The sequence below is a fragment of the Elephas maximus genome, chromosome 4, assembly GCF_024166365.1.
Source record: "Elephas maximus indicus isolate mEleMax1 chromosome 4, mEleMax1 primary haplotype, whole genome shotgun sequence".
NCBI classification, from domain to species: Eukaryota; Metazoa; Chordata; class Mammalia; order Proboscidea; family Elephantidae; genus Elephas; species Elephas maximus.
In genome coordinates this window covers 8,588,214-8,611,562 of record NC_064822.1, presented here as the reverse complement: position 1 = coordinate 8,611,562, position 23,349 = coordinate 8,588,214, and the positions used below count along the sequence as shown (strand labels likewise).

Here is a 23,349-nt window from a genome sequence, read left to right as displayed (position 1 = left end):
TCCAAACTCTTGTATTAGTTTCAGTAGTTTTCTGGAGGATTCCTTAGGGTTTTCTGTGTATAAGATCATGTCATCTGCAAATAGGGATAATTTTACTTCCTCCTTGCCAATCCGGATGCCCTCTATTTCTTTGCCTAGCCTAATTGCCCTGGCTAGGACTTCTAGCACGATGTTGAATAAGAGCAGTGATAAAGAGCGTCCTTGTCTGGTTCCCGTTCTCAAGGGAAATGGTTTCAGGTTCTCTCCATTTAGAGTGATATTGGCTGTTGGCTTTGCACAGGTACCCTTTATTATGTTGAGGAATTTTCCTTCAATTCCTATTTTGGTGAGAGTTTTTATCATAAATGGGTGTTGGACTTTGTCAAATGCCTTTTCTGCATCAATTGATAAGATCATGTGGTTTTTGTCTTTTGTTTTATTTATGTGATGGATTACATTAATGGTTTTTCTGATATTAAACCAGCCTTCCGAGCCTATTCTTATTGACTCTCCTTTTTAGGTGACTTTTTGTTTATCCCTAGCTGCTCTTACAGTTCTCTCTTTATCTTTGGTTTTTGGCAAGTTTGTTTATAACGTTTCTCGGTGACTTTCTTTTAACATCTACCTTATGTGAAGTTCGATGAGCATCTTGGATAGATACCTTCTCATGATTCATGATATCAGGGATGTTTTCTGCCAACAAATCTTCAATAATTCTCTCTGTATTTTCTGTTATCCCTCCCTGTTCTGGTATGCCAATCACTCGTAGGTTATTTCTCTTGATAGAGTCCCACATGATCCTTAGGGTTTCTTTATTTTTTAAAATCCTTTTATCTGATTTTTCTTCAAATATATTGGTGCCAAGTGCTTTATCTTCAGTCTCACCGTTTCTGCCTTCCACTTGCCCAGTTCTGCTCGTCTGACTTTCTAATGAGTTGTGTAATTCTGTAATTTTATTGTTAATCTTCTGAATTTTTGATTGCTGTCTCTGCATGTACTCCTGCAGCTTATTAAATTTTTCATTATGTTCTTGAATAACCTTTTAAATTTCTTCAACTGCTTTATCTGTGTGCTCTTTGGCTTGTTCTGTGTATTGCCTTATCTCCTTCCTAATCTTGTTCCTGATAGCTTTGAGAGTTTTGTATATTAATCTTTTGTATTCTGCATCTGGTAGTTCCAGGAAAGCACCTTCATCCAGAACATCCTTTGATTCTTTGTTTTGAGATCTTGTTGAAGCAGTCATGGTCTGCTTCTTTATATGATGATATTGACTGTTGTCTCCTTGTCATCTGTACGTTATTGTATTAGTTTGTTTTATGTTTGCTTACTATACCCTAGCTCCGTGCTTTGTTTTGTGTTGATATGTCCAAATAGTTTGCTTGAGTGAGCTACCCTGATTTTTTTTGCCTTTGGAGCACTAACGTCCTGTCCCCAGATGGCTAGAGGTATATCAGTTCAGGAGTCCATTCACTTTTCTTGTATGAATTCAGCTCAGGTTTCCAGGTAGCTGATCATGAAGTGTGTGGTAGAGGCTCTGTCCTATGGTCTTAGAGGGGCAGGCGTGATTGGTGTAGGTACCGGTATCTTGTTGCAGCAGGGGGCCATTCTCTGACCAAGGTGGGGGCTGACAACCATTCCCCGAGTTTCTGTGAGGAAAGTATGTCCCTCTTCCCTAGAGCGCACAGGTGGGTGGGTTCTGAGACGGACCTTGGGAATCCAGTGCTTTGGGTTTTAAGGACTGGGTGGTACCAGTGATCCTTGGACCTGTGTCTTGGTTAGCTGGGTGACGTGAGTGGAGCCAGCAGTCCTTAGGCTCCTGATGTGAGTAGGTGAGGACCTTGTTTAATAGGGAAAGTGGTGTGAAATATCAAACACCCAACTCTCCACTGCATAGCGGAAATAGTTGCAGCCTGTCAACAAGGGCCTATTCTCCTGAAATAGGCCCACACAGGTCCATGCAGGGGGGAAAGGTATTCAAAGTCCATGGATCGTTTTTGTCTGGACAGGAGCTGCTTTTGTCCTGAGCTCCCCAGGTTAGTGGAGCTGGCAGATTATCTTTTCCCCAGTTGCAAATTTATTCCTTCTCCAAGGCCAGGAGAATGGCTCAGGGTGCGCAACCGGACCTATCTCAGGCCCAGGGAAATGGACAGCCGTGCTGTGGGTGTGGTAAAATATACGCAAGTACTTAGCTTTTGCTGAGAGTGCCATTCTTCTCTGGTTCCTGAGATGTGAGGAGGCTGTTTCTCCCTGAGGAAATTGGAGCAGAATGCTACCACCAGCCCACCACAGCCTGAGGGTTCCTGGCGATTCAGGCCCGGCAACTTGTCTCTGGTTCTGAACCATCTCTCCCTCCTCCAGCCGCTCAGTCCATTTTCCAACTTTGCCTTTGATGTTCATGGCTTCTAGCTTGTCATAATCTAATCGTTTCTTTCTTTCTTTCTTTTTTTTTTTTTTTGTAAGAGGGTTCACTGGAAGCGTCTGACTACTCCGCCATCTTGGCCCTGCCTCCCAAAACCTTTTTATGAAAAGAACTATTTTGTGGGCCTCCTCACTATGTAAAATATTAGAAAATGAAGCTGTTGGGGGTTGTAGGGAGAAGACAAGCGATTCTGATGCTGCAGACTGAAAAGCCTCTGTGTTAGTCCTGGAAAGAGCTTGAGAATGAATCAGCAGACCTGGGTTGGGGTTTCAGCTGACAGTATTTATTAAATCTGTGCCTTTGTATCATTTGTTTATTTCTCTGGGTCTCTGTTAGATTTAAAATAGTAAAACAATTCAAATATAACTGGTGGTTATTGCCGTTCTCATTCCTGCTTTGATTTGGTCCCAAGCCAGCTGTGTGATGTGTGGCCATTCCCTCAGCTTATGTGGAATGGGGGAAGAAGAGAGAAGTGTCTGTTGACCAGTGTGATCTCTGTGTTGTTATGGAGGTTATGTAAAAGCTAGAGATCAGCTGGCAACTCCAACAGAGGTCAATAACGGGCAGATTTCCTATGTTAATAGAATAATGCGTGACACTATGAGAGATTATGTACTAGTTCTAGGAAAAACAAAAACAAAAAAAAAGCCAGAAAGCCATTTCCTTGAGTTTGGAGTTCACTTTGGTTTCATGCTGACATTTTCTTTTTTGTCGTGATAGATTAAGTCATATACCCTTCAAAGGATGAAGCAGGTTTTTGGTCTGCTCTGTGTTATGTTGTGGTGGTGAGATGATAATATTGGTATTGGGGTATGGGTTTGGGGTGGAGGAGGCGGTAGAGGAGTGCACTTAGCATTAAATATTAACCACCCCCTTATCTTGGTTGAGGTCATTATTTAATTGTTGAACTTTAGCTGTGATATCCAGCTGTCTGTGTTTTCTGCCTTTAGTGAGAAAGCAACACAAGAGTTGTTTAATATTTGCCAGTGTAACTGCAGCAAAATTGGAAATCGTTCCTATGGTTTGAGTTTCTATTAAAAGATAGGAATTTTTGAAATGTAAGCTGATTAAATCAGGTAAAGCCAAGATTGCATGTAGCATGTCTATCTTGAAATGCCAATGATCCATTTTTTAAAAGAAGAATTTTAGAACATATTTTTAAAATGTGTTGCTCTTGGCGTAAGTAAATTGGAGAGATACGAAGGGAATCTAGAGTTAGGCATCATTCCCGTTAGATTATGCTCTTCTGTTAACTTTAAGAAATGAAGTGTTTTCTATTTGTCATGTCATTGACAGTGACCTCATTTGTCTTGGCAGCATTATGGTTCTCTGGTTAGTAGGACTGATGGATGCTAAACTTTAAGCTGTGTGCTACGCTTATTCTTTATGGAATTTTTGAACTGTTTCCCTTCAGTGATTTTGTTTCTCAGCTCTATATTTGTTTGTAGTCAAATAGTACTACTGGATTGTTAGGAAAGCCAGTAGTGCTTCCTACTTAAGAGCTTGTGTTTTCCAACTCTTTCACTAGAGTTTTTTTTATAGGTACCTCCATATTTCTGTGTAACCTGCTTATATTGTGACTTCTTGCTTTTTTGGTTTGTCATCACCTTTTGACTTACCATGGAAGATTTAGCCCTACCTCACTGCCCTGTGTGCCCCTACTCTTTGATATATAGCTACTTCTCAGAGATCACTCTCTTCTCTCCTTCTACCTCATACCTCCAATGCAGTTATACTGTAATTTTGACTAGTTGAATATCCAGTGTTCACATTTTCATTATTAAAACCTCTTCACAGCTACGCAATGCATCATACCTTGATTACTTTCCTTTACAAATTTTTGTTTTCCCTGGAGTGAACAATGTTTTTTCTTTGGTTGGCCTTCTATGAATTTACAACAAGTTCAACCCCAGCTCTGCCATTGCATGCTCTCTCAACCTTTTCTTAAGGACATCTCACCTGGGGCTTTTGACCTGTCCTGATCTGGATTACTTGCCCTCTGTACCTGATGGACAGCTGACACTCTGGCATCTCCCTTTAGCATCATCCTAGGAATCCTCTGGACTTCCCTTCTGTCTTATATCTGCTATTTTCGTATGCCATGTCATCCTCATTTGTGGTTTATTTCTTTGTTTTGTTGGAACACATCTTGCACTAGTTTTCAGGTAAAGGTGCACAGAGGGTAATATACTTCTGAAACATTGCATTTCTGAAAACGTGTTACTCTGCTTTTATACTTTATGGATTGTTGTGTGATGTACAGAGATCTAGGTTGGGGACTGTTTTTTTCTCAGGAATCTTGAAGTCACTGTTCTATTGTCTCTATTCCAGTGTTGCTCTTGAGAAGTTCAAACCCATTCTGATACCTCATCCCTTCATTTTGACTTATATTTTTCTTTCTGAAAGTTTTTTTTTTTCTTCTGTTTGCCTTCTGTGTTTTGATGTGTGTTGGTGTATGTCTATTTTTAATCCATTGTGTTCGGCTCTCTATGGGCCTTCCCAAAGTACATGGGGAATTACCTTGAAATAAATTTTTTTTTTCCTGTTTTTCCAGTTCTCTTTTTCTGTTGCTTATTTGACAGGTCTCTTAATTTTATTACCCTTTCTCTCTTATCATCTATCTTTGTCTTTTTTCCCTACTCCCTGGGGAGATTTCTTTGACTACTTTCAACCCTTCTACTGAGGTTTTCATTTCTCGTATTTTAATTTCCAGGAGCTGCCTTGTTGTTGTTCTTGGAATGCTTCTTCCTTCCCCCATTCTCACCTTCCTCTGCATCTCTGAACTTTCTCAGGGTATTCATGATACGTTTTTAAATAGTTGTCTTTTTAAAATATATATGTAATCTCTATTTCTTTCAAGTTGTGTTTTTCTATTTGTTTTGGTCTCTCTTCCAGCCTTGGGACTTTCTTCAGAAACTTGTTCCTTGGTTGTAGGCTCCTATACGGTTGCTATGAGTCGGAATCGACTTGAAGGCAATAGGTTTGGAATGGTAAGTTAGGAGCCCTGGTGGCACGGTGGTTAAGAGCTCGCCTGCTAACCAAAAGGTCATCAGTTTGAATCCACTGACCACTCCATGGAAACCCTATGAGGCAGTTCTACTCTGCCCTGTAGGGTTGCTATGAGTCAGAATTGACTGGACAGTAATGGGCTTGGGTTTTTTTCCTTAGTTTTAACAGTAAGTCAGGAGCCCTGTTGGCACAGTGGCTAAAGTGCTTGGTTGCTAACCAAAAGGTTGGAGGTTTGAACCCACCAGTGGCTCTGTCGGAGAAAGCAGTGGTAGGCTGCTTCTGTAAAGACTGCAGCCTTGGAAATCCAATGGGCCAGTTCTGCTCTGTCCTGTAGGGTCACTGAGTTGGAATTGACTCAACAGCAGTTTTCCCCCACCCCAACACTAAGTTAGGGCCCCTGGGTGGTACAAAAGGTTAAGAGCTTGGCTGGTTTTTACTGTTTAACAGTAAGTTGAAAACACCGAGTGCAAGCAAGGGCTCAGAGGACACTCGTGAGTGTTACAGGATGGTCATCTGACTGGCCAGATTCCCCCACCTTTTCTCTTCAAATGGCCAGATGCCCAGGGAAAATCTTGCAGCTGTGTGCCTGGATGGTTTTAGCCTAGCGGCCAGCATTCTGGGGAACCAGGTGCAAGCAGAGAGCTGGTTTTCTCAGCATTCAGTGCACGAGCAGCCACTTATCTCCCCCTCCCCCATATTCAGTATGGACCCTCTGCAGTCTCTCTTCCTGGCCCAGCAGCTCTGTGTTACCCTTTCCAGAGTCTAAGCCTCCGTGAGCCACCGGAGGAGGAGAGGGCAGTCACAGGGCCGTGTGGAGCCTGAGAGGAATCGGGCCTTAACTACTGCTTAAGCAGACTCTCAGCCAGTCCTGCGATTTCTCTTCCCACCTTCATTCCTCTGTTCTGAGCTACTTGGTTCCCCTAATTTCAGGCCTCTTAAGGGCTCTGCAAGGGAAATCCTGTTGCTTCCTGAGTCTCCCCACAGCCAGCTTAGGACTCAGCTTTCTTAGCTCTGCTGAGTCTGCCCATCTTTTTTCACTTCCAAAAGTTGTGTTGCTTGTTTCCCTCAGTTTTCTGTCTTTGTGGGATTATGTCTGGGAAGGTGGGGTGGGAGAAAGTACACTAAATTGTACTTTCAGTGGGCTTTCAGGAGAGCTCAAAATGGGTATGTCTGTTTGGTGTGATGTTTTCATCCTGCAGTTCTTGTCTTTTAGCCAAATGTTAGTGCTCACAGTTTTCCGAATAAACTCCTGTTCCTTCGGCATTCTCATGCCCTTTCTCTGCTTCCTCTCTCCCCCTTCTCTCCTTTCTCCTGTCTACGCCTCTGTTATGATCTTACGATCCAGTTCTGCTGAAACCTTCCTCACAAACCTTTCCTGACCCTTTCCAAGTGAAAGTAATCTTTCCCTCCTCTGAATTCACAAAACTTTTTGGCGTTCTTTCTTTTTATGACACACAGCCTACTTCTTTTTAATTATTTGTGTATGACTTCTCTTAGCCAATAAATTTTACACCATGAGTGTCAGCAAGGATTGTTAACTCTGTCCTCATTCAATGCCTTGGGCATGCTAAATACTCAGTTAAATTAAGTTTTTAATCAGTATGGGTTGTCAGTGATCCTTTTCTAGTCTTATGTTTACACATATATTCTTCTGAAAAATTTACAGGATATTGACCGTTGTTGTATGCCATTGTTGATTCAAGAGCAGGGTACGATTTCCGATTGCAGAGACTCTTCTTAACTTGCACAGGCATCAGATAATGTAGAGAGCATGCATTAGACTCAGAGACTCATAGCGACCCTATAGGATGGATTAGAACTGGCCCGTAGGGTTTCCAAGGAGCGATTGGTGGATTCGAACTGCCAACCTTTTGGTTCACAGCTGAGCTCTTAACCACTGCGCCACCACAGGGTTGCTGAGTCGAAACTGATTCGATGACCATGGGTTTGGTTTTTGTTTTTTTGGTACGTGTTAGGTCACAATTCACAATTAACAGAACTCGTTAAAACTTGTGGCGTGACGTGATGATGCTCTTTATGGAATACGAGTGATTCTTAAAGGTGGAGTGGAAGTCAGACTTTCATTAGTAGTTTTCCTGCACTAAAGGTTCCTCTTACTTTGTCTCTGGAATAGAGTAGGCATCACCTTACTTGCAGCTTGCATTTTGTACCACTGCCTATGCTTCACATTCTCAGGTGGTCTTGGAATTGTTTTCCCTACCCCCTTGCTCTAGCACTAGGCCAGGTCCTGGCTCCTGGTCTTTGGTTATCTGAGTGATTATCAGTGACTCTTTGAGTGGTTTTGTTTCCACGCTTTTCCTCTGGATTCAGATCCCTCCTCGGGGGCATTGCCTGACCAGGCTCTTTGCCTCTCGGTATTCCATTCTCCAAGCATTCAATGCGTTCATGGACTTCGTACCTACTTCGTTGCTCATATGTGATGGATTTTTTGGTCATTGTAACTTAAAATTGTTTTAAGCATTCACGTCTTTGGTTATTTTAAATAACACGTTCTAAATGAGAATCAATTCCTTTTTTATTTTCTGTTTAGACTATTTTGTCACATTTGTCCTTTAATGCAGTGATGGATATGCTAATTGTAGAAAAAAAAAGAAAAAAATTTTTTTTTCTACAAAGCTACCGTTTATTAGTATTATAAAAAAGGGCTTATCACAGCTATTTGTTCAGTTACATTTCTAAGTTTTTACAGCCAGGGCAGCAATGATTTATACTATTATTATTCAACTTTTTAATGCAGACTGCCCCAGAGTGGAATCAATAAGTGTGTTCCACTTTTCCTAGAAAACACTTTTCCCTGGATTCGATGCTTGGCTCTCCCCTTGCAAGTATAGCAAGTTTATTGAAAGAGAATTATGTTGATGAAAGCCACCAGTGAAAAGCTCCCGAGAGACTAATTGTGTCCCCCAGTGCAAGAATATTGTTCCTGGTTTTTGTACTCTTGTGAGCGGAGGAGGTCATTTTCCCTGTCCTGCTCCGATCTGATTTCTTTAGTGTAGTGTGCTCTGTTAAGGTTACTGATGATCTCCCTCTTGGTTCCCTGTCTGCTGAAAGTCATTTCCATTCAGCACATTGTATGGAGTGGCATTTAATTAATACCAGCCTGATGTATGCTTTAGGATGATGTTGTCATGACTAGTTGGCATAGCTGACTGTAATCAGGGCCCCTCTGGGAGGCAGGCGTCAACCACTGTTGAGTCCCCAAATTAGACAAGCCTTGAACGATTAGTTGCAGGATTAAAAACCAAGTTTATAGAGTATTTCAGGGAAGAGGAAATGATGACAGTGTCAAATTCTGCTGATAGGTCCCATAAGATGAGGAGTGAGACTCGACCACTGCGTTTAGCAACATAGAGGTTGTTGGCGATCTTGATGAATAGTTTTGTGAGTGTGGCTGCAGGGAAGCCTGATCAGAGTGGGTTTATAGAAAGAGAAGAACTGAGACAACAAGTCTAGACAATTCTTAAAACAAAAAGCAACTGTCAGAAAGAGAATCAGAGACTAGGAGGGTGAAGTAGGATCAATAGAAAGTTTTGTACTGTGATGTTAGCATGTGTAGAAATAAAAGATTGACAGCTTTTAAAGGCTCAAACTTGAGTCCTGACCACCAGTTTCCATATTTATTGTGGTTTTAAGGAACATTAAGAGTGAGACTGGAGATAGACTTCTAAACTTCTCTTGGGGATGTGGTGATGGTCAGGAAAATTCCTAAAGAAGAGGGTGACTGAGAAGTCTTGAAGTCTTGATGGGTGGGAAGGGACTAGCCTGGCTGACAACAAGGTAGGACTATAAGCATTTGAGGCCCAGGATCTCACTGAGAATGGTGGTGGGGTGTATATCAGTGCAGGGCTTGATACAGGCTGTGGGAGAGAAAGTGGTGGGAGAGAGGTTGGAAGGTAGCAGATTCTAAAGATTGAAGTTATGAGATTGAGGAAGTCTTTGTTGTTTTTAGGTGCTGTCCAGTCAGTTCTGATTCATAGCAACACTATGTACAACAAAATGAAAGACTTCCTTGGTCCTACGCCATCCTCACAATTGTTGCTATGCTTGAGCCCATTGTTGCAGCCACTATGTCAATCCATCTTGTCGAGGGTCTTCCTCTTTTTCGCTGACCCTCTACTTTACCAAGCATGATGTCCTTCTCCAGGAATTGATGCCTCCTAATAACGTGCCCAAAGTATGTGAGACGTAGTCTCACCATCCTTGATTCTGAGAGGCATTCTGGTTGTACTTCTTCTAAGACAGATTTGTTTGTTCTTTTGGCAGTCCATGATCTATTCAATATTCTTTGCCAACACCAGAGTTCAAAGGCATCAATTCTTCTTCGGTCTTCCTTATTCATTGTCTAGCTTTAGCATGCATATGAGGCAATTGAAAACACCATGGCTTGGATCAGGCTCACCTTAGTCTTCAGAGTGACATCTTTGCTTTTTAACACTTTAAAGGGATCTCTTGCAGCTGATTTGCCAAATGCAATGCGTCTTTTGATTTCTTGACTTCTACTTCCATGGATGTTGACTGTGGATCCAAGTAAAATGAAATCCTTGACAACTTCAGTCTTTTCTCTGTTCATCATGATGTTGCTCATTGGTCCAGTTGTGAGGATTTTTGTTTTTTTTATGTTGAGGTGTAATCCATACTGGAGGCTGTGGTCTTTGATCTTCATTAGTAAGTGCTTCAAGTCCTCTTTCAGCAAGCAAGATTGTGTCATCTGCATAAGGCAGGTTGTTAATGAGTCTTCCTTCAATCCTGATGCCCTATTCTTCATAGAGTCCAGCTTCTCAGATTATCTGCTCAGCATACAGATTGACTAAGTATGGTGAAAGGATACAACCCTGACACATGCCTTTCCTGACTTTAAACCACACAGTGTCCCCTTGCCTCTTGATCCATGTACAGATTCCTCATGAGCACAATTAAGCATTCCGAAATTCCCATTCTCTGCAGTGTTATCCATAATTGGTTATGATCCGCATAATTGAATGCCTTAGCATAGTCAGTAGAACACAGGTGAACATCTTTTTGGTATTCTCTGCTTTCGGCCAGGATCCATCTGACATCAGCAACGATATCCCTGGTTCCATGTCCTCTTCTAAATCTGGCTTGAATTTCTGGCAGTTCCCTGTTGATATACTGCTGCAGCCGCTTTTGAATGATCTTCAGCAAATTTTTGCTTGCATGTGATATTAACGATATAGTTCGATAACTTCCACATTTGGTTGGATCACCTTTCTTGGGAACAGGCATAAATATGGATCTGTTCCAGTAGGTTGGCCAGGTAGCAGTCTTCCAAATTTCTTGCCATAGATGAGTGAGCACTTCTAGCACGGCATCCATTTGTGGAAACATCTCAACTGGTATTCCGTCAATTCTTGGAGCCTTGTTTTTCGCCAGTGCCTTCAGTTCAGCTTGGACTTTTTCCTTCAGTACCATTGGTTCCTAATCATATGTTGCCTCCTGAAATGATTGAACGTCAACCAACTCTTTTTGGTATGGTGACTCACTGTATTCCTTCCATCTTCCTTTGATGTTTTCTGAGTCACTCAATATGTTTCCCGTAGAATCTTTCAATATTGCAACTTGAGTCTTGAATTTTTTCTTCAGTTCTTTCAGCTTGAGAAATGCTGAGCGTGTTTGCACGTCATCATAGTACTTTGTCTTTTTGAGCTTCCCTTTGAAATCTTCTGTTCAGCTCTTTTACTTCATCATTTTTTTTCCTTTTGCATTAGCTACTTGACATTCAAGAGCAAGTTTCTGAGTCTCTTCTGACATCAGTTTAGGTCTTTTCTTTCTGTCATGTCTTTTTAATCCCCTCTCGCTTTCTTCATGTATGATGTCCTTGATGTTACTGCACAGTTCATCCGGTCTTTGGTCATTAGTGCACAACATGTCAAATCTGTTCTTGAGATGGTCTCTAAATTCAGGTGGGATATGCTCAGGGTTGTACTTTGGCTCTTGTGGACTTGTTCTAATTTTCTTCAGTTTCAAGTTGAACTTACGTATGAGTAATTGATGGTGTGATCTGCAACCAGCCCTTAGCCTTGTTCTGATTGACGATACTGAGCTTTTCCATCATCTTTTTCCACAGATGTAGTTGATTTGATTCCTGTGTATTCCATCTGGCAAGTTCATGTGTGTAGTTGCCGTTTATGTTGGTGAACAAAGGTATTTGCAATAAAGAAGTCATTGGTCTTGCAAAATTCAATGGTGCGATCTCCAGCATCCTTTCTATCACCAAGGCCATATTTCCCAACTACTGATCCTTCCTCTTTGCTTCCAACTTTCACATTCCAATTACTAGTAATTATCAGTGCATCCTGATTGCATGTTCAGTCAATTTCAGCCTGCCGAAGCTGGTAAAAATGTTGAGTTTCTCCATCTTTGGCCTTAGTGTTTGGTGCATAAATTTGAATAATAGTCCTATTGACTGGTCTTCCTTGGAGGCATATGGATGTTATCGTATCACTGACGGTGTCATACTTTAGCATAGATCTTGAAATGTTCTTCTTGATGGTGAGTGCAACACTGTTCTTCAAGTTATCATTCCTAGCACAGTAGACCATGTGATTGTCTGATTCAAAACGACCAATACCAGTCCATTTCAGCTCACTGATGCCTAGGATATCCATGTTTATGCATTCCATTTCATTTTTGAGAATTCCAGTTTTCCAAGATACATACTTCGTACATTAATGGATGTTGGCAGCTGTTTCTTCTCAGTTTGAGTCATGCCACATCAGCAAATAGAAGTCTTTAGGTGGGAATTTATTTCAAAGGGGTGACTCTGCATGTTCTATAAAGGCTGCAGTTTATGATACACGAAGAGAAAAGGATTTGGAAGCTTAAAGAACAGCTTCTTAGAAGCCAGATTTTAGAGTCAGTTGGCTTCTGTGTGATGTGTTTTAGAGATGAAAGTTCTGCCAACTGAAAGATTGGTGTTTTGAGGCCACCTAGAGGTACTTCAGAAATCCTGGAAGCATAGTGGTTAAGAGCTGCAGCTGCTAACCAGAAGGTCAGCAGTTTGAATCCACCAGGGGCTCCTTGGAAACCATACGGGGCAGTTCTACTCTGTCCTATAGGGTCGCTATGAGTGGGAATCGACTGGATGGCAGCGGGTTTACAGGCACCTCGGAAACCCTGGTAGGGGAGTGGCTAAGTGCTACAGCTGCTAACCAAAAGGTCAGCAGTTTGAATCCACCAGGCGCTCCTTGTAAACTGTACGGGGCAGTTCTACCCTGTCCTATAGGGTTGCTACAAGTCGGAATCGACTCGACGGCAGTGGGTTTTTGGTTTAGAGGCATCTCAGAAAAAAGGCCTGACGAACTACTTCTGAAAAATCAGCCATATAAGCTCTATGGAGCACAGTTCTACTCTGACACACGTTGGGTCACCATGAGTCAGAGTTTACTTGATGGCAACTGGTTAGAGATTGCTTGGGGGAAAAGGGAAGAAGGATATACCTGTTCTCAGTGACTAGGGAATGATGGCGAACACCTTTTTTCACCCACAGGATATTAATTATTTCTGATTCTCCTTGGAGTGTTAATATTATCTCGTAAAGCAGATTAAGAGTATAGTTTGTTTTGGGGCTTTGTTCTTTCCTGGCTTAACAAATCTAGAAATTCGAGATTCCAGAGTACTCCTGGACTCAAACAGAAGGTTTCCTGATGTCATTCCTGGATGATATTGGTAATCAGGGAATTCACGAAAAGTCAGATTGGCCCCATGAAGAAGAGGATACCAGGATGTGTGTGTGTGTGTGTGCGCGCGCGCGCGCGTGCATGCGCGTGCATGTGTGTATTTTAAACTTGCTTTTGGTGTTCTGGATGAACAATTGATGTGAGTACTGAAATTCCTTTTCAAGTGGTCCAGATAGATGAGGCTGTAGAGCAAGTGTAGGTTATTTGCATAGTAGTTGGTATGGTAATGCGTAATAACTTTGAAAATTAGGGTCTGTGCTGCTTGGTGTGCTGGCTAAAGAGGAACAAGGACTTGTCATTCTGTATTTTTCATAGGAGTGTTCCATTTTAGTGGTTATTAGGCGTGGCTTGTTTAGCAGTTCACTTGGAGAGCTCCTTAAGGGTGTGGATTCCCTGGCTCCACCCTGAGGCCCAGGAATCTCAGTTTTAACTATCACTCATTTTTTGCTTCCGCCTTCCCAGCATTCCCATCAAGACAGAGCCACACTAAACATCACTTTCTGATGAGAAAAATAGAGTGCAAAATTGAACTTTTTGAGAGCAGCTCTGTGTTGTGCAAAATTCAGTAGCTAACAGCAATACATACAGTTTCGTGTATTTTGATTTGAGGATATAAATGAGAATGATTGCAGATATTTAAAAATAAACAACTATCTTTTTTCAAGTAATTTTAAGATGTGGCTTCATGATGTTACATATAAATACCACACACACACCCCGAAGTATGTAAAATTTAAAGTGAAATATTTTGTGTCTTCCTCCCCCAATTCCATTCCCCAGAGAAAACCACTGAAAATTTTGTTGTGTCATTTTTTTGGACATTTTAATGTACATATTTGTGTGTGTGTAAATTTGCTTTTACAAAGATATGCCCAAATGACACACGCTGCTGTGAGCTCCCATTGTTTCCTAAAGGTCCTGCCAGCGTCTGTCTCTGTCGGTATTCAGCCTGTTTGTAGGTGCGCTTTCAACCACCAGGGTTTGCAGCTTACTTTTTACAGATAGGCCGTGACATGAGTTTTTCAGACGTGGGATATGTGCTGCTTGCTTATTAGAGTATTTCTATAGATTGCGTTAAGAAGCTTAATAAGAATTTCATAAGAGACAATGGGAAAACAGGTATACCTTAGGGAAATCATTTCTTTTGCAGTGAGTTTTGCTGGTTTCTGCGGTTCTCACTGTAATAATGTAAGCAGCATGTGAGCCAGAAGGAAAAATGTGCCTGAGCGGCTCCGTCATAAACGAAAAGGAAAATTGACTGAACACCACGGATAGGGAGCTACCTGAATTTTTAATAAATTGTGGTGGTGTTTTTGTGGTCAATTCCCTTTTATGGGCAGAAAGTTATCACATTTTAGATTACAGAATTCCCTTTTGGTGATGCTAACTTTACTCAACATTTCTGTTCTTTTGTGTAGGATCCAAACTACTGGATACAGGTGCATCGATTGGAACACGGGGATGGAGGGATACTAGACGTCGATGACATTCTCTGTGATGTAGCAGATGATAAAGACCGGGTGAGTTCAAGTCCAGGGCAAGGCTCCTCTGAATGCGAGGCTGGAGAGTGGATGGGGGTGCTGGTTAGGTAGGAGTGCTTTCCTTCCTGCTTTAAATGTGAGTAAAGAAAGCTTGGGCCACCCGCTCATATGTTATGGTTTATAGTGACTGACTCTTTAGTACCCTGAACCCCAGGGGAGGGCATTGATACCTGGGACTTCATAATAAATTTTGGAATCTTAAAATTGCAACCTTTTAGCTGTAAATATTTAAAAAATGTTGTAGTATCATCTTTTCCCATTTTTTTTTGGTAACCAAACACGATGCCTGTCTTGATGATTTAGGTCTGCCGTTATGATCGCTGTACCACATGCAGGGGCTCTGAGTTCTGATCCCAGCACTGGCCCAGGGGTGATCTGCCCCGGCAGCCAGTCTGTGTGATGTGGCCACCTTGCTGAAAAACTAATGCAGGCATCGAAGGCATCCTTTCCAGTGTATTCTTGGCTTTCAGAAAACCATCATTTCTCCATTGCTGTTCTCGCGGTGTTTTCCCCGTGCAATGCCATTTTCAGTGGCACCTGTGATTTCGGCCCCATGAACATGGCAGCCCACAGGCACTTTGGCGTTAGATCACACCCATCCTTTTGCTTGTACTCTTTGATGGAGTGGGAGGAAGAGTGAAACTGCACTTTTCAAGAATTTATTACAGGGTGTTTTGACTGTGTGTGTGTTGGTCAGCAAATTCTTCCTTGTGATGAGGTGATGAGACTTGGTCAGGCATAATAGAACCATTTGGCCACACTCTTTTTGTGTTTGACTTGGAACAAAATTGCATAAGGGTTCACAGCCATGTACAAATTGTATCATCACTGCTGTGTTGAGGTAATTACCTGATGGATTAGCCTCATCATACAACTTCATTGTAACAGCACACACACAAAACCAAGCCAAGCCAGTCGCCAAGTCGATTCTGACTCATGGCGACCCCAAGTGTTTCAGAGTAGAACTGTGTTCCATAGGGTTTTCATGGCTGTGACTTTTCAAAAGCAGATTGCCAGGCCTGCCTTCTGAGGTGCTTCTGGGTAGGTTTGAACCACCAACCTTTTGGTTAGTAGCCGAGTGCATAACTGATTGCACCACTTGGGGACTCCTTGGAATAGCTCAAGGCAGATTAAACCACAGAGGCTACAGTGTGGGGCTGGAAGGTGGACACCCTCTGGTTCCTTATAGGGACCTTGCTCATTGCTGGCTCTTGTCTCCCCTCCCATCCATCGGTCCCACTCGGGTGTGAGCTGAGTGAGAGCAGCCATTGTGTCTTGGTCCCTGGAGCATTCCTGATGATTAGCATGGTGCCTGGACCTTAGTTGGTGGATGTGTTAATATGTTTTCTTGAAATCTCAAGGAAAATGAGAAAATTTCGGATACCAGATATTGTGTGAATCCATGGATATTTGATTCACTAGCTCCTGCCGTGATGGAGCTTGTCCCGTGTGGCTCCTGTGGGCCAGGGACACATTGTGTCAACAGATGCAGAACTTTACTGCCAGTTTCTGGTTTGCTGCTGTTTCTCTTGGGGCCATTCCTCCACTTTGAGTGTTTCAGCCAACTGAGAATAGGGTGACTTTGGAATCCCTTTCCTGCAGTCCACAAGAAGAGCACCATCAGGAGATCTAAACTATAGTGAGTTTATTGTGTAGTTCCGCTCACAGGTTTAAGTGACTACTGAGACTCAGGAAGTCTTTGAAGAGATGCCCTTTCCCAGCCATAATATTCAACGGGGATGAACGAATGCTGTACTGATCCTTCAGTGTTCTTCTCTTCTCCCTTCTTCTTCCCTGAAATGGAGATGTTTTTGTTCATTTTTCTTTGATAAAAATAATACAGCTCCTTTTAAAGAAAAACCTGAAACATACAGAAAATTTATAAAGAAGAATTTATCTGGAATCACACTGTTGCCCAACCATACCACTGCAGTCATTTTGGTGAGCTGACCCATTTTTAAATTCACATATATGCTCACCGTTTTTTTTTTTTCCTTTTATATAAAGAGCCTTGGATAGCAACATTCTTTTTCACTTCGCTTTGATCATAAATATATATCCATGTCCATTAACCATAGCTGTGCTGACATAGTTGCATAGTATTTGATTTTATTAATTTAGCGAGAAAGGTGAGTGATCTGTGTATTTTCATTGGGTGTTGTCTGCACCCTGAGCAGGAGTGATGAGAGGGCCCATCTCTCTACCCGTGCTTCCTGATTCATTGTGTGCACACTTTGGCTTCTCTGCACATTGTACTTGGCTTTGTGCCTTTCAGTAGATGGAATATGGAATCCAGGCGATGAGATGGCTTCTCTGATATGCCGGCCTCTGGTGTATCACTTGAAATAATCTGTTGCGAAAGTTGGATTGTTGTATGAGTAGGGTTTATGGGACGGTGCATAATGGAATTGCTCCACAGGATCCTGAACTAAATTGACTTGTTTATGGTCTTAAAGGCTTAGAGGGTACAGATTGCTCTTTCTCATCTTGTTCCCTGAACTCCTCATCAACATGTACGCCCTGGAGAGAGCTCACGTTTTGAGTCAGTAGAATGTCAAGATGTAGATACTCAATGATGTGATTTAAAAGAAAATTCTTTGGAAATATATTAAGACTTATTTCATGGCCCATGTGTATTTATTGCATTTTATTTGAAAAATCCATGTGTATTTGAGAATAATGTGTACTCTGCAGTTGTTGAATTTAGTGTTTTATAGTCCCGGATGGTGCAAACAGTTAACACGCTCAGCTGCCAGCCAAAAGGTTGGAGGTTGGAGCCCACCCACCCGGAGGCGGCTCAGAAGAAAGGCGTGGCCTACTTTTGAAAACCCAGCCATGAAATCCCCAGGGCGCGTCCCAGGGTGATACACATGGGGTCGCCATGAGTTGGAGCTGACTCGATGGCAGCTGGTGTTTTAGAGATTAATTGGGTTAAGGTGGTTGATGCTGTTGTTCAGATCTCAGGGGTAATTTGTAACTCAGCGACTGGAAATGCATACTCTTCTTTGAACACAGTTAACTGTTGCATCACACAGTTACCAAGGGTAAGACAGACTCTATGATCTGTTGAAATCACAGGGTCCTTAATACACTGTTCTAAATTTTGAATCCTTGTGAGAATTTGGTGATGATAAATTTACATCTTCTGGAATCTTTCGTTGTATTTTCTATACAAGTTTAAAAAAATCTTTTAACCTGAGAAAAAAGTTTTAAGCAATCAGTAAAGTCTGAACATGCTGTTGATATATATCATGCTGATTTGGGTTCAGTTTCCAAATAGAAAAATGCTTTACTACAGACCAAAAGAGTTTTTAAATCAGTGTTTTATTTGTTCAGAAATATTTAAAAAATATGTCATTAATGTAAATGTTCTTGGACAAGGCTCCCAGACTAAAGGGACCATTTTAAGTTGCACTGGAAGTGCCGTTAATGACCCAAAGAGCAGCACCGGCTACCCTGGTGTTTCGGACGCAGCGTTCAGACCGAGGGACTGTGCCATGTCTGTGTATAAGTGGCTCTTGTCCATGGCTCTGAGATTCGATCCTGATTTACTTATCCTGGGGTGTTTTCAACCGTTTTTGGCAGCAGCTCTGAGTAACAGGATCCTGACAGCTGTTTCCTTTTAAGTTTAACAAAGGCATAGAGCTCCCTTCAACAATCCATTTCCTCTAAAAAATGCCCTGTGTTATGAAAATCTCCTGGGTGCCTGTTTAAAATGGAGATACCCTGGCCTGGCCCAAGCCTAGAGGATTAAGATATTGGTGGGTGGGGCGTGGACATCTGCATTTTAAAATCCCCTCCAGGTGGTATTTGGGCTCATTAAACTTTGAAAACCTGGCCATGCCTTCAGATTATGCAATGGAGAGAGTTCTCTCAAAGGTGCAAATTCTGTACCTGGTCTTTATGAAATTATGAAAATTTTTTTGTGTGTGAAGGGGGAATTAGAATGAGGAGGTAATATTTCAAGTGATAGCAAAAGCACATTGAAATAAAGTACCTAATTGGCAGTCATTTTTCTCATTATTGTTTAATTTCTAAAATTCAGTATACGACACTGAAAATGTTTTCCTTTACTACTGGTGCCGGTAGAATTCTAACGTCCAGGAATTTATACAAATTTGTTCAAAATGGTGCTGGCATGGGTTGTCTTGGGTTACCGGAGTAGGTTTGATTCTTTTTGCCAACATATAAACTATTCAGATTTTACTTTAAGGAGCCCTGGTGGTGCAACAGCTAAGCGCTTGGCTGCTAATTGAAATATTGGTGGTTCAAAGCCACCCAACCAGCAGCTCTGTGGAAAAAGACCTGGCCGTCTGTTCCAGTAAAGATTATAGCCTAAAAAACCCTATGAGGCAGTTCTCCCCTGTTGCATGGGGTTTTTATGAGTCAAAATGGACTCAAAGGCACCTAACAACACCAAGTTTTATTTTGCCAGGGCAGTGGTGGTTCAGTGGTAGAGTTCTCCCCTTCCGGGGGGAAACCTGGGTCCAATTCCCATCCAGTGCACCCGTGCATAGCCACTACCACCTGTCAGTAGAAGCTTGCGTGCAGCTATGACGCTGAACAGATTTCATCAGAGCTTCTAGAGTGAGACAGACTAGGAAGAAGGGCCTGGTAGTCTGCTTCCAAAAGTCGGCCTGTGGATCACAGCCTGTGGCATTCCGTCACAGGCATGCGTTTTGTTCCGCTGTGCGTGGGGCTGCCATGAGTTGGGGGCTGGCTAGATGGCAACTAACAGCAAGTTCTATGCTGGGCATAAAACAATGTCCCTCCCTCCACTTTGCAGCTTTCCAGTAAGTGAACAGAGAATTGGCGCACACGCTGTCACGGGGTCTTACTCTTCGTATTTAACTCTCGCTTTTCCCAATTCACATTTTGACTAATTGTGAGACGGAAATGGTCACCCCGTTCTCCCTGGCATCATTTAGGCTGGCCGTAATGCACTTCTCTAGGTGAGCTTTCCTGAGTGCTCAGCCAAGTTTTAGTTTGTCTGAGCTTGTTTCTGGTTTTGGTCCTCATTATTATTTTAGTGAGCCTTTCCTCATTTTTCATGAATGGGTCTAGGTAGGTCACTTCTATCATTCCCTCTGTGTCCCACAGTAGATTTAGAAATTTCCAAATATATTGCAGAAGATACTTGGGAATCACTTCCTTTGCATGAGGAGCCCTGTTGGCACAGCGGTTAAGGTGTTTGGCTCTTAACCAAAACGTCGGCAGTTGGAACCCACCAGATGTGGCAGTCTGCTACCAGCTACAGGCTCGGAAGCCCTATGGGGCAGTTGTACTGTGTCCTGTAGGGTTGTTATGAGTCAGAATCGACTTGAATAGCAGTGGGTTTGGTTTGATTTTGGTTCCCTTGCGTGAGGGTCATCTGAGACTGACTGTAAGGAGCAGAAATGGACATGACAAGTACTTAGAGTGGCTGATGGATTTGAACCGGTGACCTTTTGGTTAGCAACCAAGCACTTTAACCACTGCGCCACCAGGGCTCCATATGTTTAAGTGTTATAGAGTCTCTATACAGAGAGAAGCACGCTGTTATTTTTATGCTGTGGGTAGTTGGGGTCTGTACCATTTGTAGATAAGAATGCAGAACATATGTTTTATATCTGAAATAATGATCATTTAAATGAGTTTATTTGGTGATATTGAAATGAAGCTCTTTAGACAGTGAAAGTTAACAGTTATAACAGACACAAAGATAATTTAAGTTTCTTTGAAGAATTCCTCTTGTTTAATGCATGAACGTGTGTGTGCCTGATGAGAGAAAATTTAGAGATTTGAATTCCCTTGTCAAGAAGCATCAAACACTAACTGAAGTATGCAGATTATTTTTAAAATGTCCGTATCCTCAGCATGGGAATGGGTAAGGGGGTCCTGGACTACCCTCCTTTTTGTCCCCCCTAATTGTTTTGAGCTCATTTTTGTTTAGGGCGTGGCCCATATCCAGCATATGATGCTGTTTTGTTGTCTTAAGGGTTTTCTACTAACTATGCACCGATGTTTTCATAAGAAGGTATCTTTGGTAGGTGAAATTTTCAAAGATCCCATTTCTTTTAATCCTGAAATACACAGGATATTAAAATGAACTTGGGTGTGTTGTCAAAAGACAGAAAGGAGCCCCTGGAAAATCATTGTGTCAGGACTCATTGTGTGTGTTATTGTCACGGACAGTTATTAATGTTGGGTAGTGTATTAGGAGTCTCTAGAGAAGATAGAAAGGTAGAGAGAGAGAAAGAAAAAAGAAAATAAGGAAGTAAGTCATTCCCTGGGTGGCACAGTTGAGCACTGGACTTCTGGACTCCTAGCCAAACAGTTGGTAGTTTGAACCCACCCAGAGGTACTTTGGAAGAAAGGCCTGGTGATCTTCTAACAGCCTTGAAGACTCTGTGGAGCATTTTACTTTGCATACATAGGGTCGCCTGAATCGACTTGACGGCAACTAGCAACTATTTATATAAATATATGTGTGTGTGTGTGTATATAACAATGTGTGTGTGTGTGAGAAGAGAGAGAAAGATTGGTTTTAAGGAATTGGCTCAGGTATTGTGGGGGCTGGCAAGTCCAAAATTTATAGATTAGATGACAAGCTGTAAACTCTGGTAGTTGTGTGTCTGAAGTTGGTAGCCTAGGAGGCTGTCTAAAAACTCAAGACACTTAGGTTACAGGCTTGAGGGCATATCTTTCTCCCTTGGAAAACCTCAGTTGTTGCTGCTCTTAAGACCTTCAAATGATTGAATGAGGCCCACTCACCTTGTGGAGGGTACCAATCTGCTTTTAGAGCCCTGATTGTACAGTGGTTAAGAGCTCAGGCTGCTAACCAAAAGGTCTGCAGTTCAAATCCACCAGCCACTCCTTGGAAACCCAGTGGGGCAGTTCTGTGCTGTCACAGGGTCACTGTCACAGTCTACTCAAGGCAATGAGTTATTTTTTTAATGTGCTTTACTTGAAGTCAACTGATTTAAATGTCAATCACATGTAAATAGCTTCATAACAACATCTAGACCAGGGTGTAGCCCAGCAACTTGGCACCATAACCTAGCCGTGTTGACAGATCTTGTACCTTCCTGAGGACTGTCAGACTGTAAAAACAAAACCACACAAGTAAATTATGTGTTAGTGAAAAACAGTGATAACTGAAATGACTGACGTGTTCTCATTTCAGCTAGGTTATTTAATTATTACTAAACATGTGAAAGCTATTTGAATTAAATGTTTTACAGACGAAAAAGGGCAGGCTGCAGGATGAGGCTTCCAGAGACTTGTACAATTGCTGTGTGGCATCATACACTTGGTTTTCCCAAATTTAAAATCAGTGAGGAAGATCTGTGCATTATATTGTAAAACCCTTTAGAATGCTTTAAATAAGCAGTTTACACTGAGTTTTTTCCTTTGGACAAATCCTGGCTTGATTTTTACAAGGTGTAATGAATTATGATATCTGCCCAGGGTGTTCCATGGTGACCAGTTTATTGCTTTTGGCTGGTCAGATAGATTAGTCATAGGATCTGTGTTCCATGCCTTCCCTTAAAGGAAATGAGTATAGCCCAGGGGATCGCACTTTTTTTTTTAATTTATTTTTTCAAATTTTACTGTGTTTTAGATGAAAGTTTACAGTGCAAATTAGTTTCTCATTCCAAAATTTATATACAAATTGTTTTGCTATGTTGGTTGGCATCTCTGTGACGTGTAAGCACTCTCCCCCTTTCCCTTTCCACCTTGGGTTCCCCATAGCCATTCGTCCAGTTTTCCTGTCCCTTCCTGCTTCTTGTCTTTGCTTTAGGTCAGGTGTTGCCCGTTTGGTCTTGTATACTTGGTCGAACCAAGAAGCATGTTCCTTACTTGTGTTGTTGTTTGCTTTCTAACCTGTCTAATCTTTGGCTGAAAGATAGACTTTGGGAGTGGCTTCAGTTCTGAGTTAGCAGGGTGTCCAGGGGCATAGTCTCGGGGTTCCTCCCGTCTTTGTCAGACCAGCAGAGCTGTTTTTTTTTTTTTTTTTTTTTTTTTTGTGAATTTGAATTTTGTTCTACATTTTTCTCCCGCTCTGTCGGAAACTTTCTTTTGTGATCCCTGGCAGAGCAATTGGTAGTGGTAGCTGGGCACCATCTAGTTCTGGGCTCAGGCGGGTGGAGACTGTGGTTCACGTGGTCCGTTCTTCCTTTGCACTAATATTTTTCTTCTATCTTTGGTTTTCTTTATTCTCCTTTGCTCCAAATGTGATGGAATCAATAGATGTATTTTAGATGGCCACTTGCAGGCTTTTAAGATCCTAGACAGTACTCACCAAAGTAGGTTGTAGAACAATTTCTTTATAAACTAGGTTGTGCCGGTTGACCTAGATGTCCCCTGAGACCATGGTCCCCAGCCCTCAGCCCCAGTAACTCAGTCCCTCAAGGTGTTTGGATGTGTCTAGGAAGCTTCTATGGCTTTGCCTTGGTCAAGTTGTGCTGACTTCTCCTATATTGTGTGTTCTTTCCCTTCACCACAGTTAGAACTTGTCTACTGTCTAGTTAGTGATTTGCCCTCACCACCCTGGGTTCTTTAGCTGCAGGGTGTGGCAGGGCCCAGCCACAGGGTGGGGGAGTAGATAAGAGGAAAAAAGAAGAAAGAGAAAAGAAAATAATAATAATAAAATAAAAGAAAATGTAAAGAAATAAAAAAAAACTGGCAGCAAGGCAGGGCC

At 42.0% G+C, this 23,349-nt stretch overlaps 2 protein-coding genes across 19 annotated transcripts in view; both read left to right on the top strand.

The window, feature by feature from the left end:
- Nucleotides 1-23,349, top strand: part of PARD3 (par-3 family cell polarity regulator) — an 870,612-nt gene that overhangs the window by 117,910 nt on the left and 729,353 nt on the right. For all 18 annotated transcript variants that reach the window (XM_049885016.1, XM_049885003.1, XM_049885008.1 and 15 more), the window contains exon 2: nt 14,544-14,645. In XM_049885016.1, coding sequence (XP_049740973.1) covers nt 14,544-14,645 — 102 coding nt within the window. The remainder of the gene's footprint in view (nt 1-14,543; nt 14,646-23,349) is intronic.
- The window catches only part of LOC126076514 (uncharacterized), a 450,270-nt gene that overhangs the window by 297,999 nt on the left and 128,922 nt on the right, over nt 1-23,349 (top strand). The gene's annotated exons all lie outside the window — the stretch shown is intronic.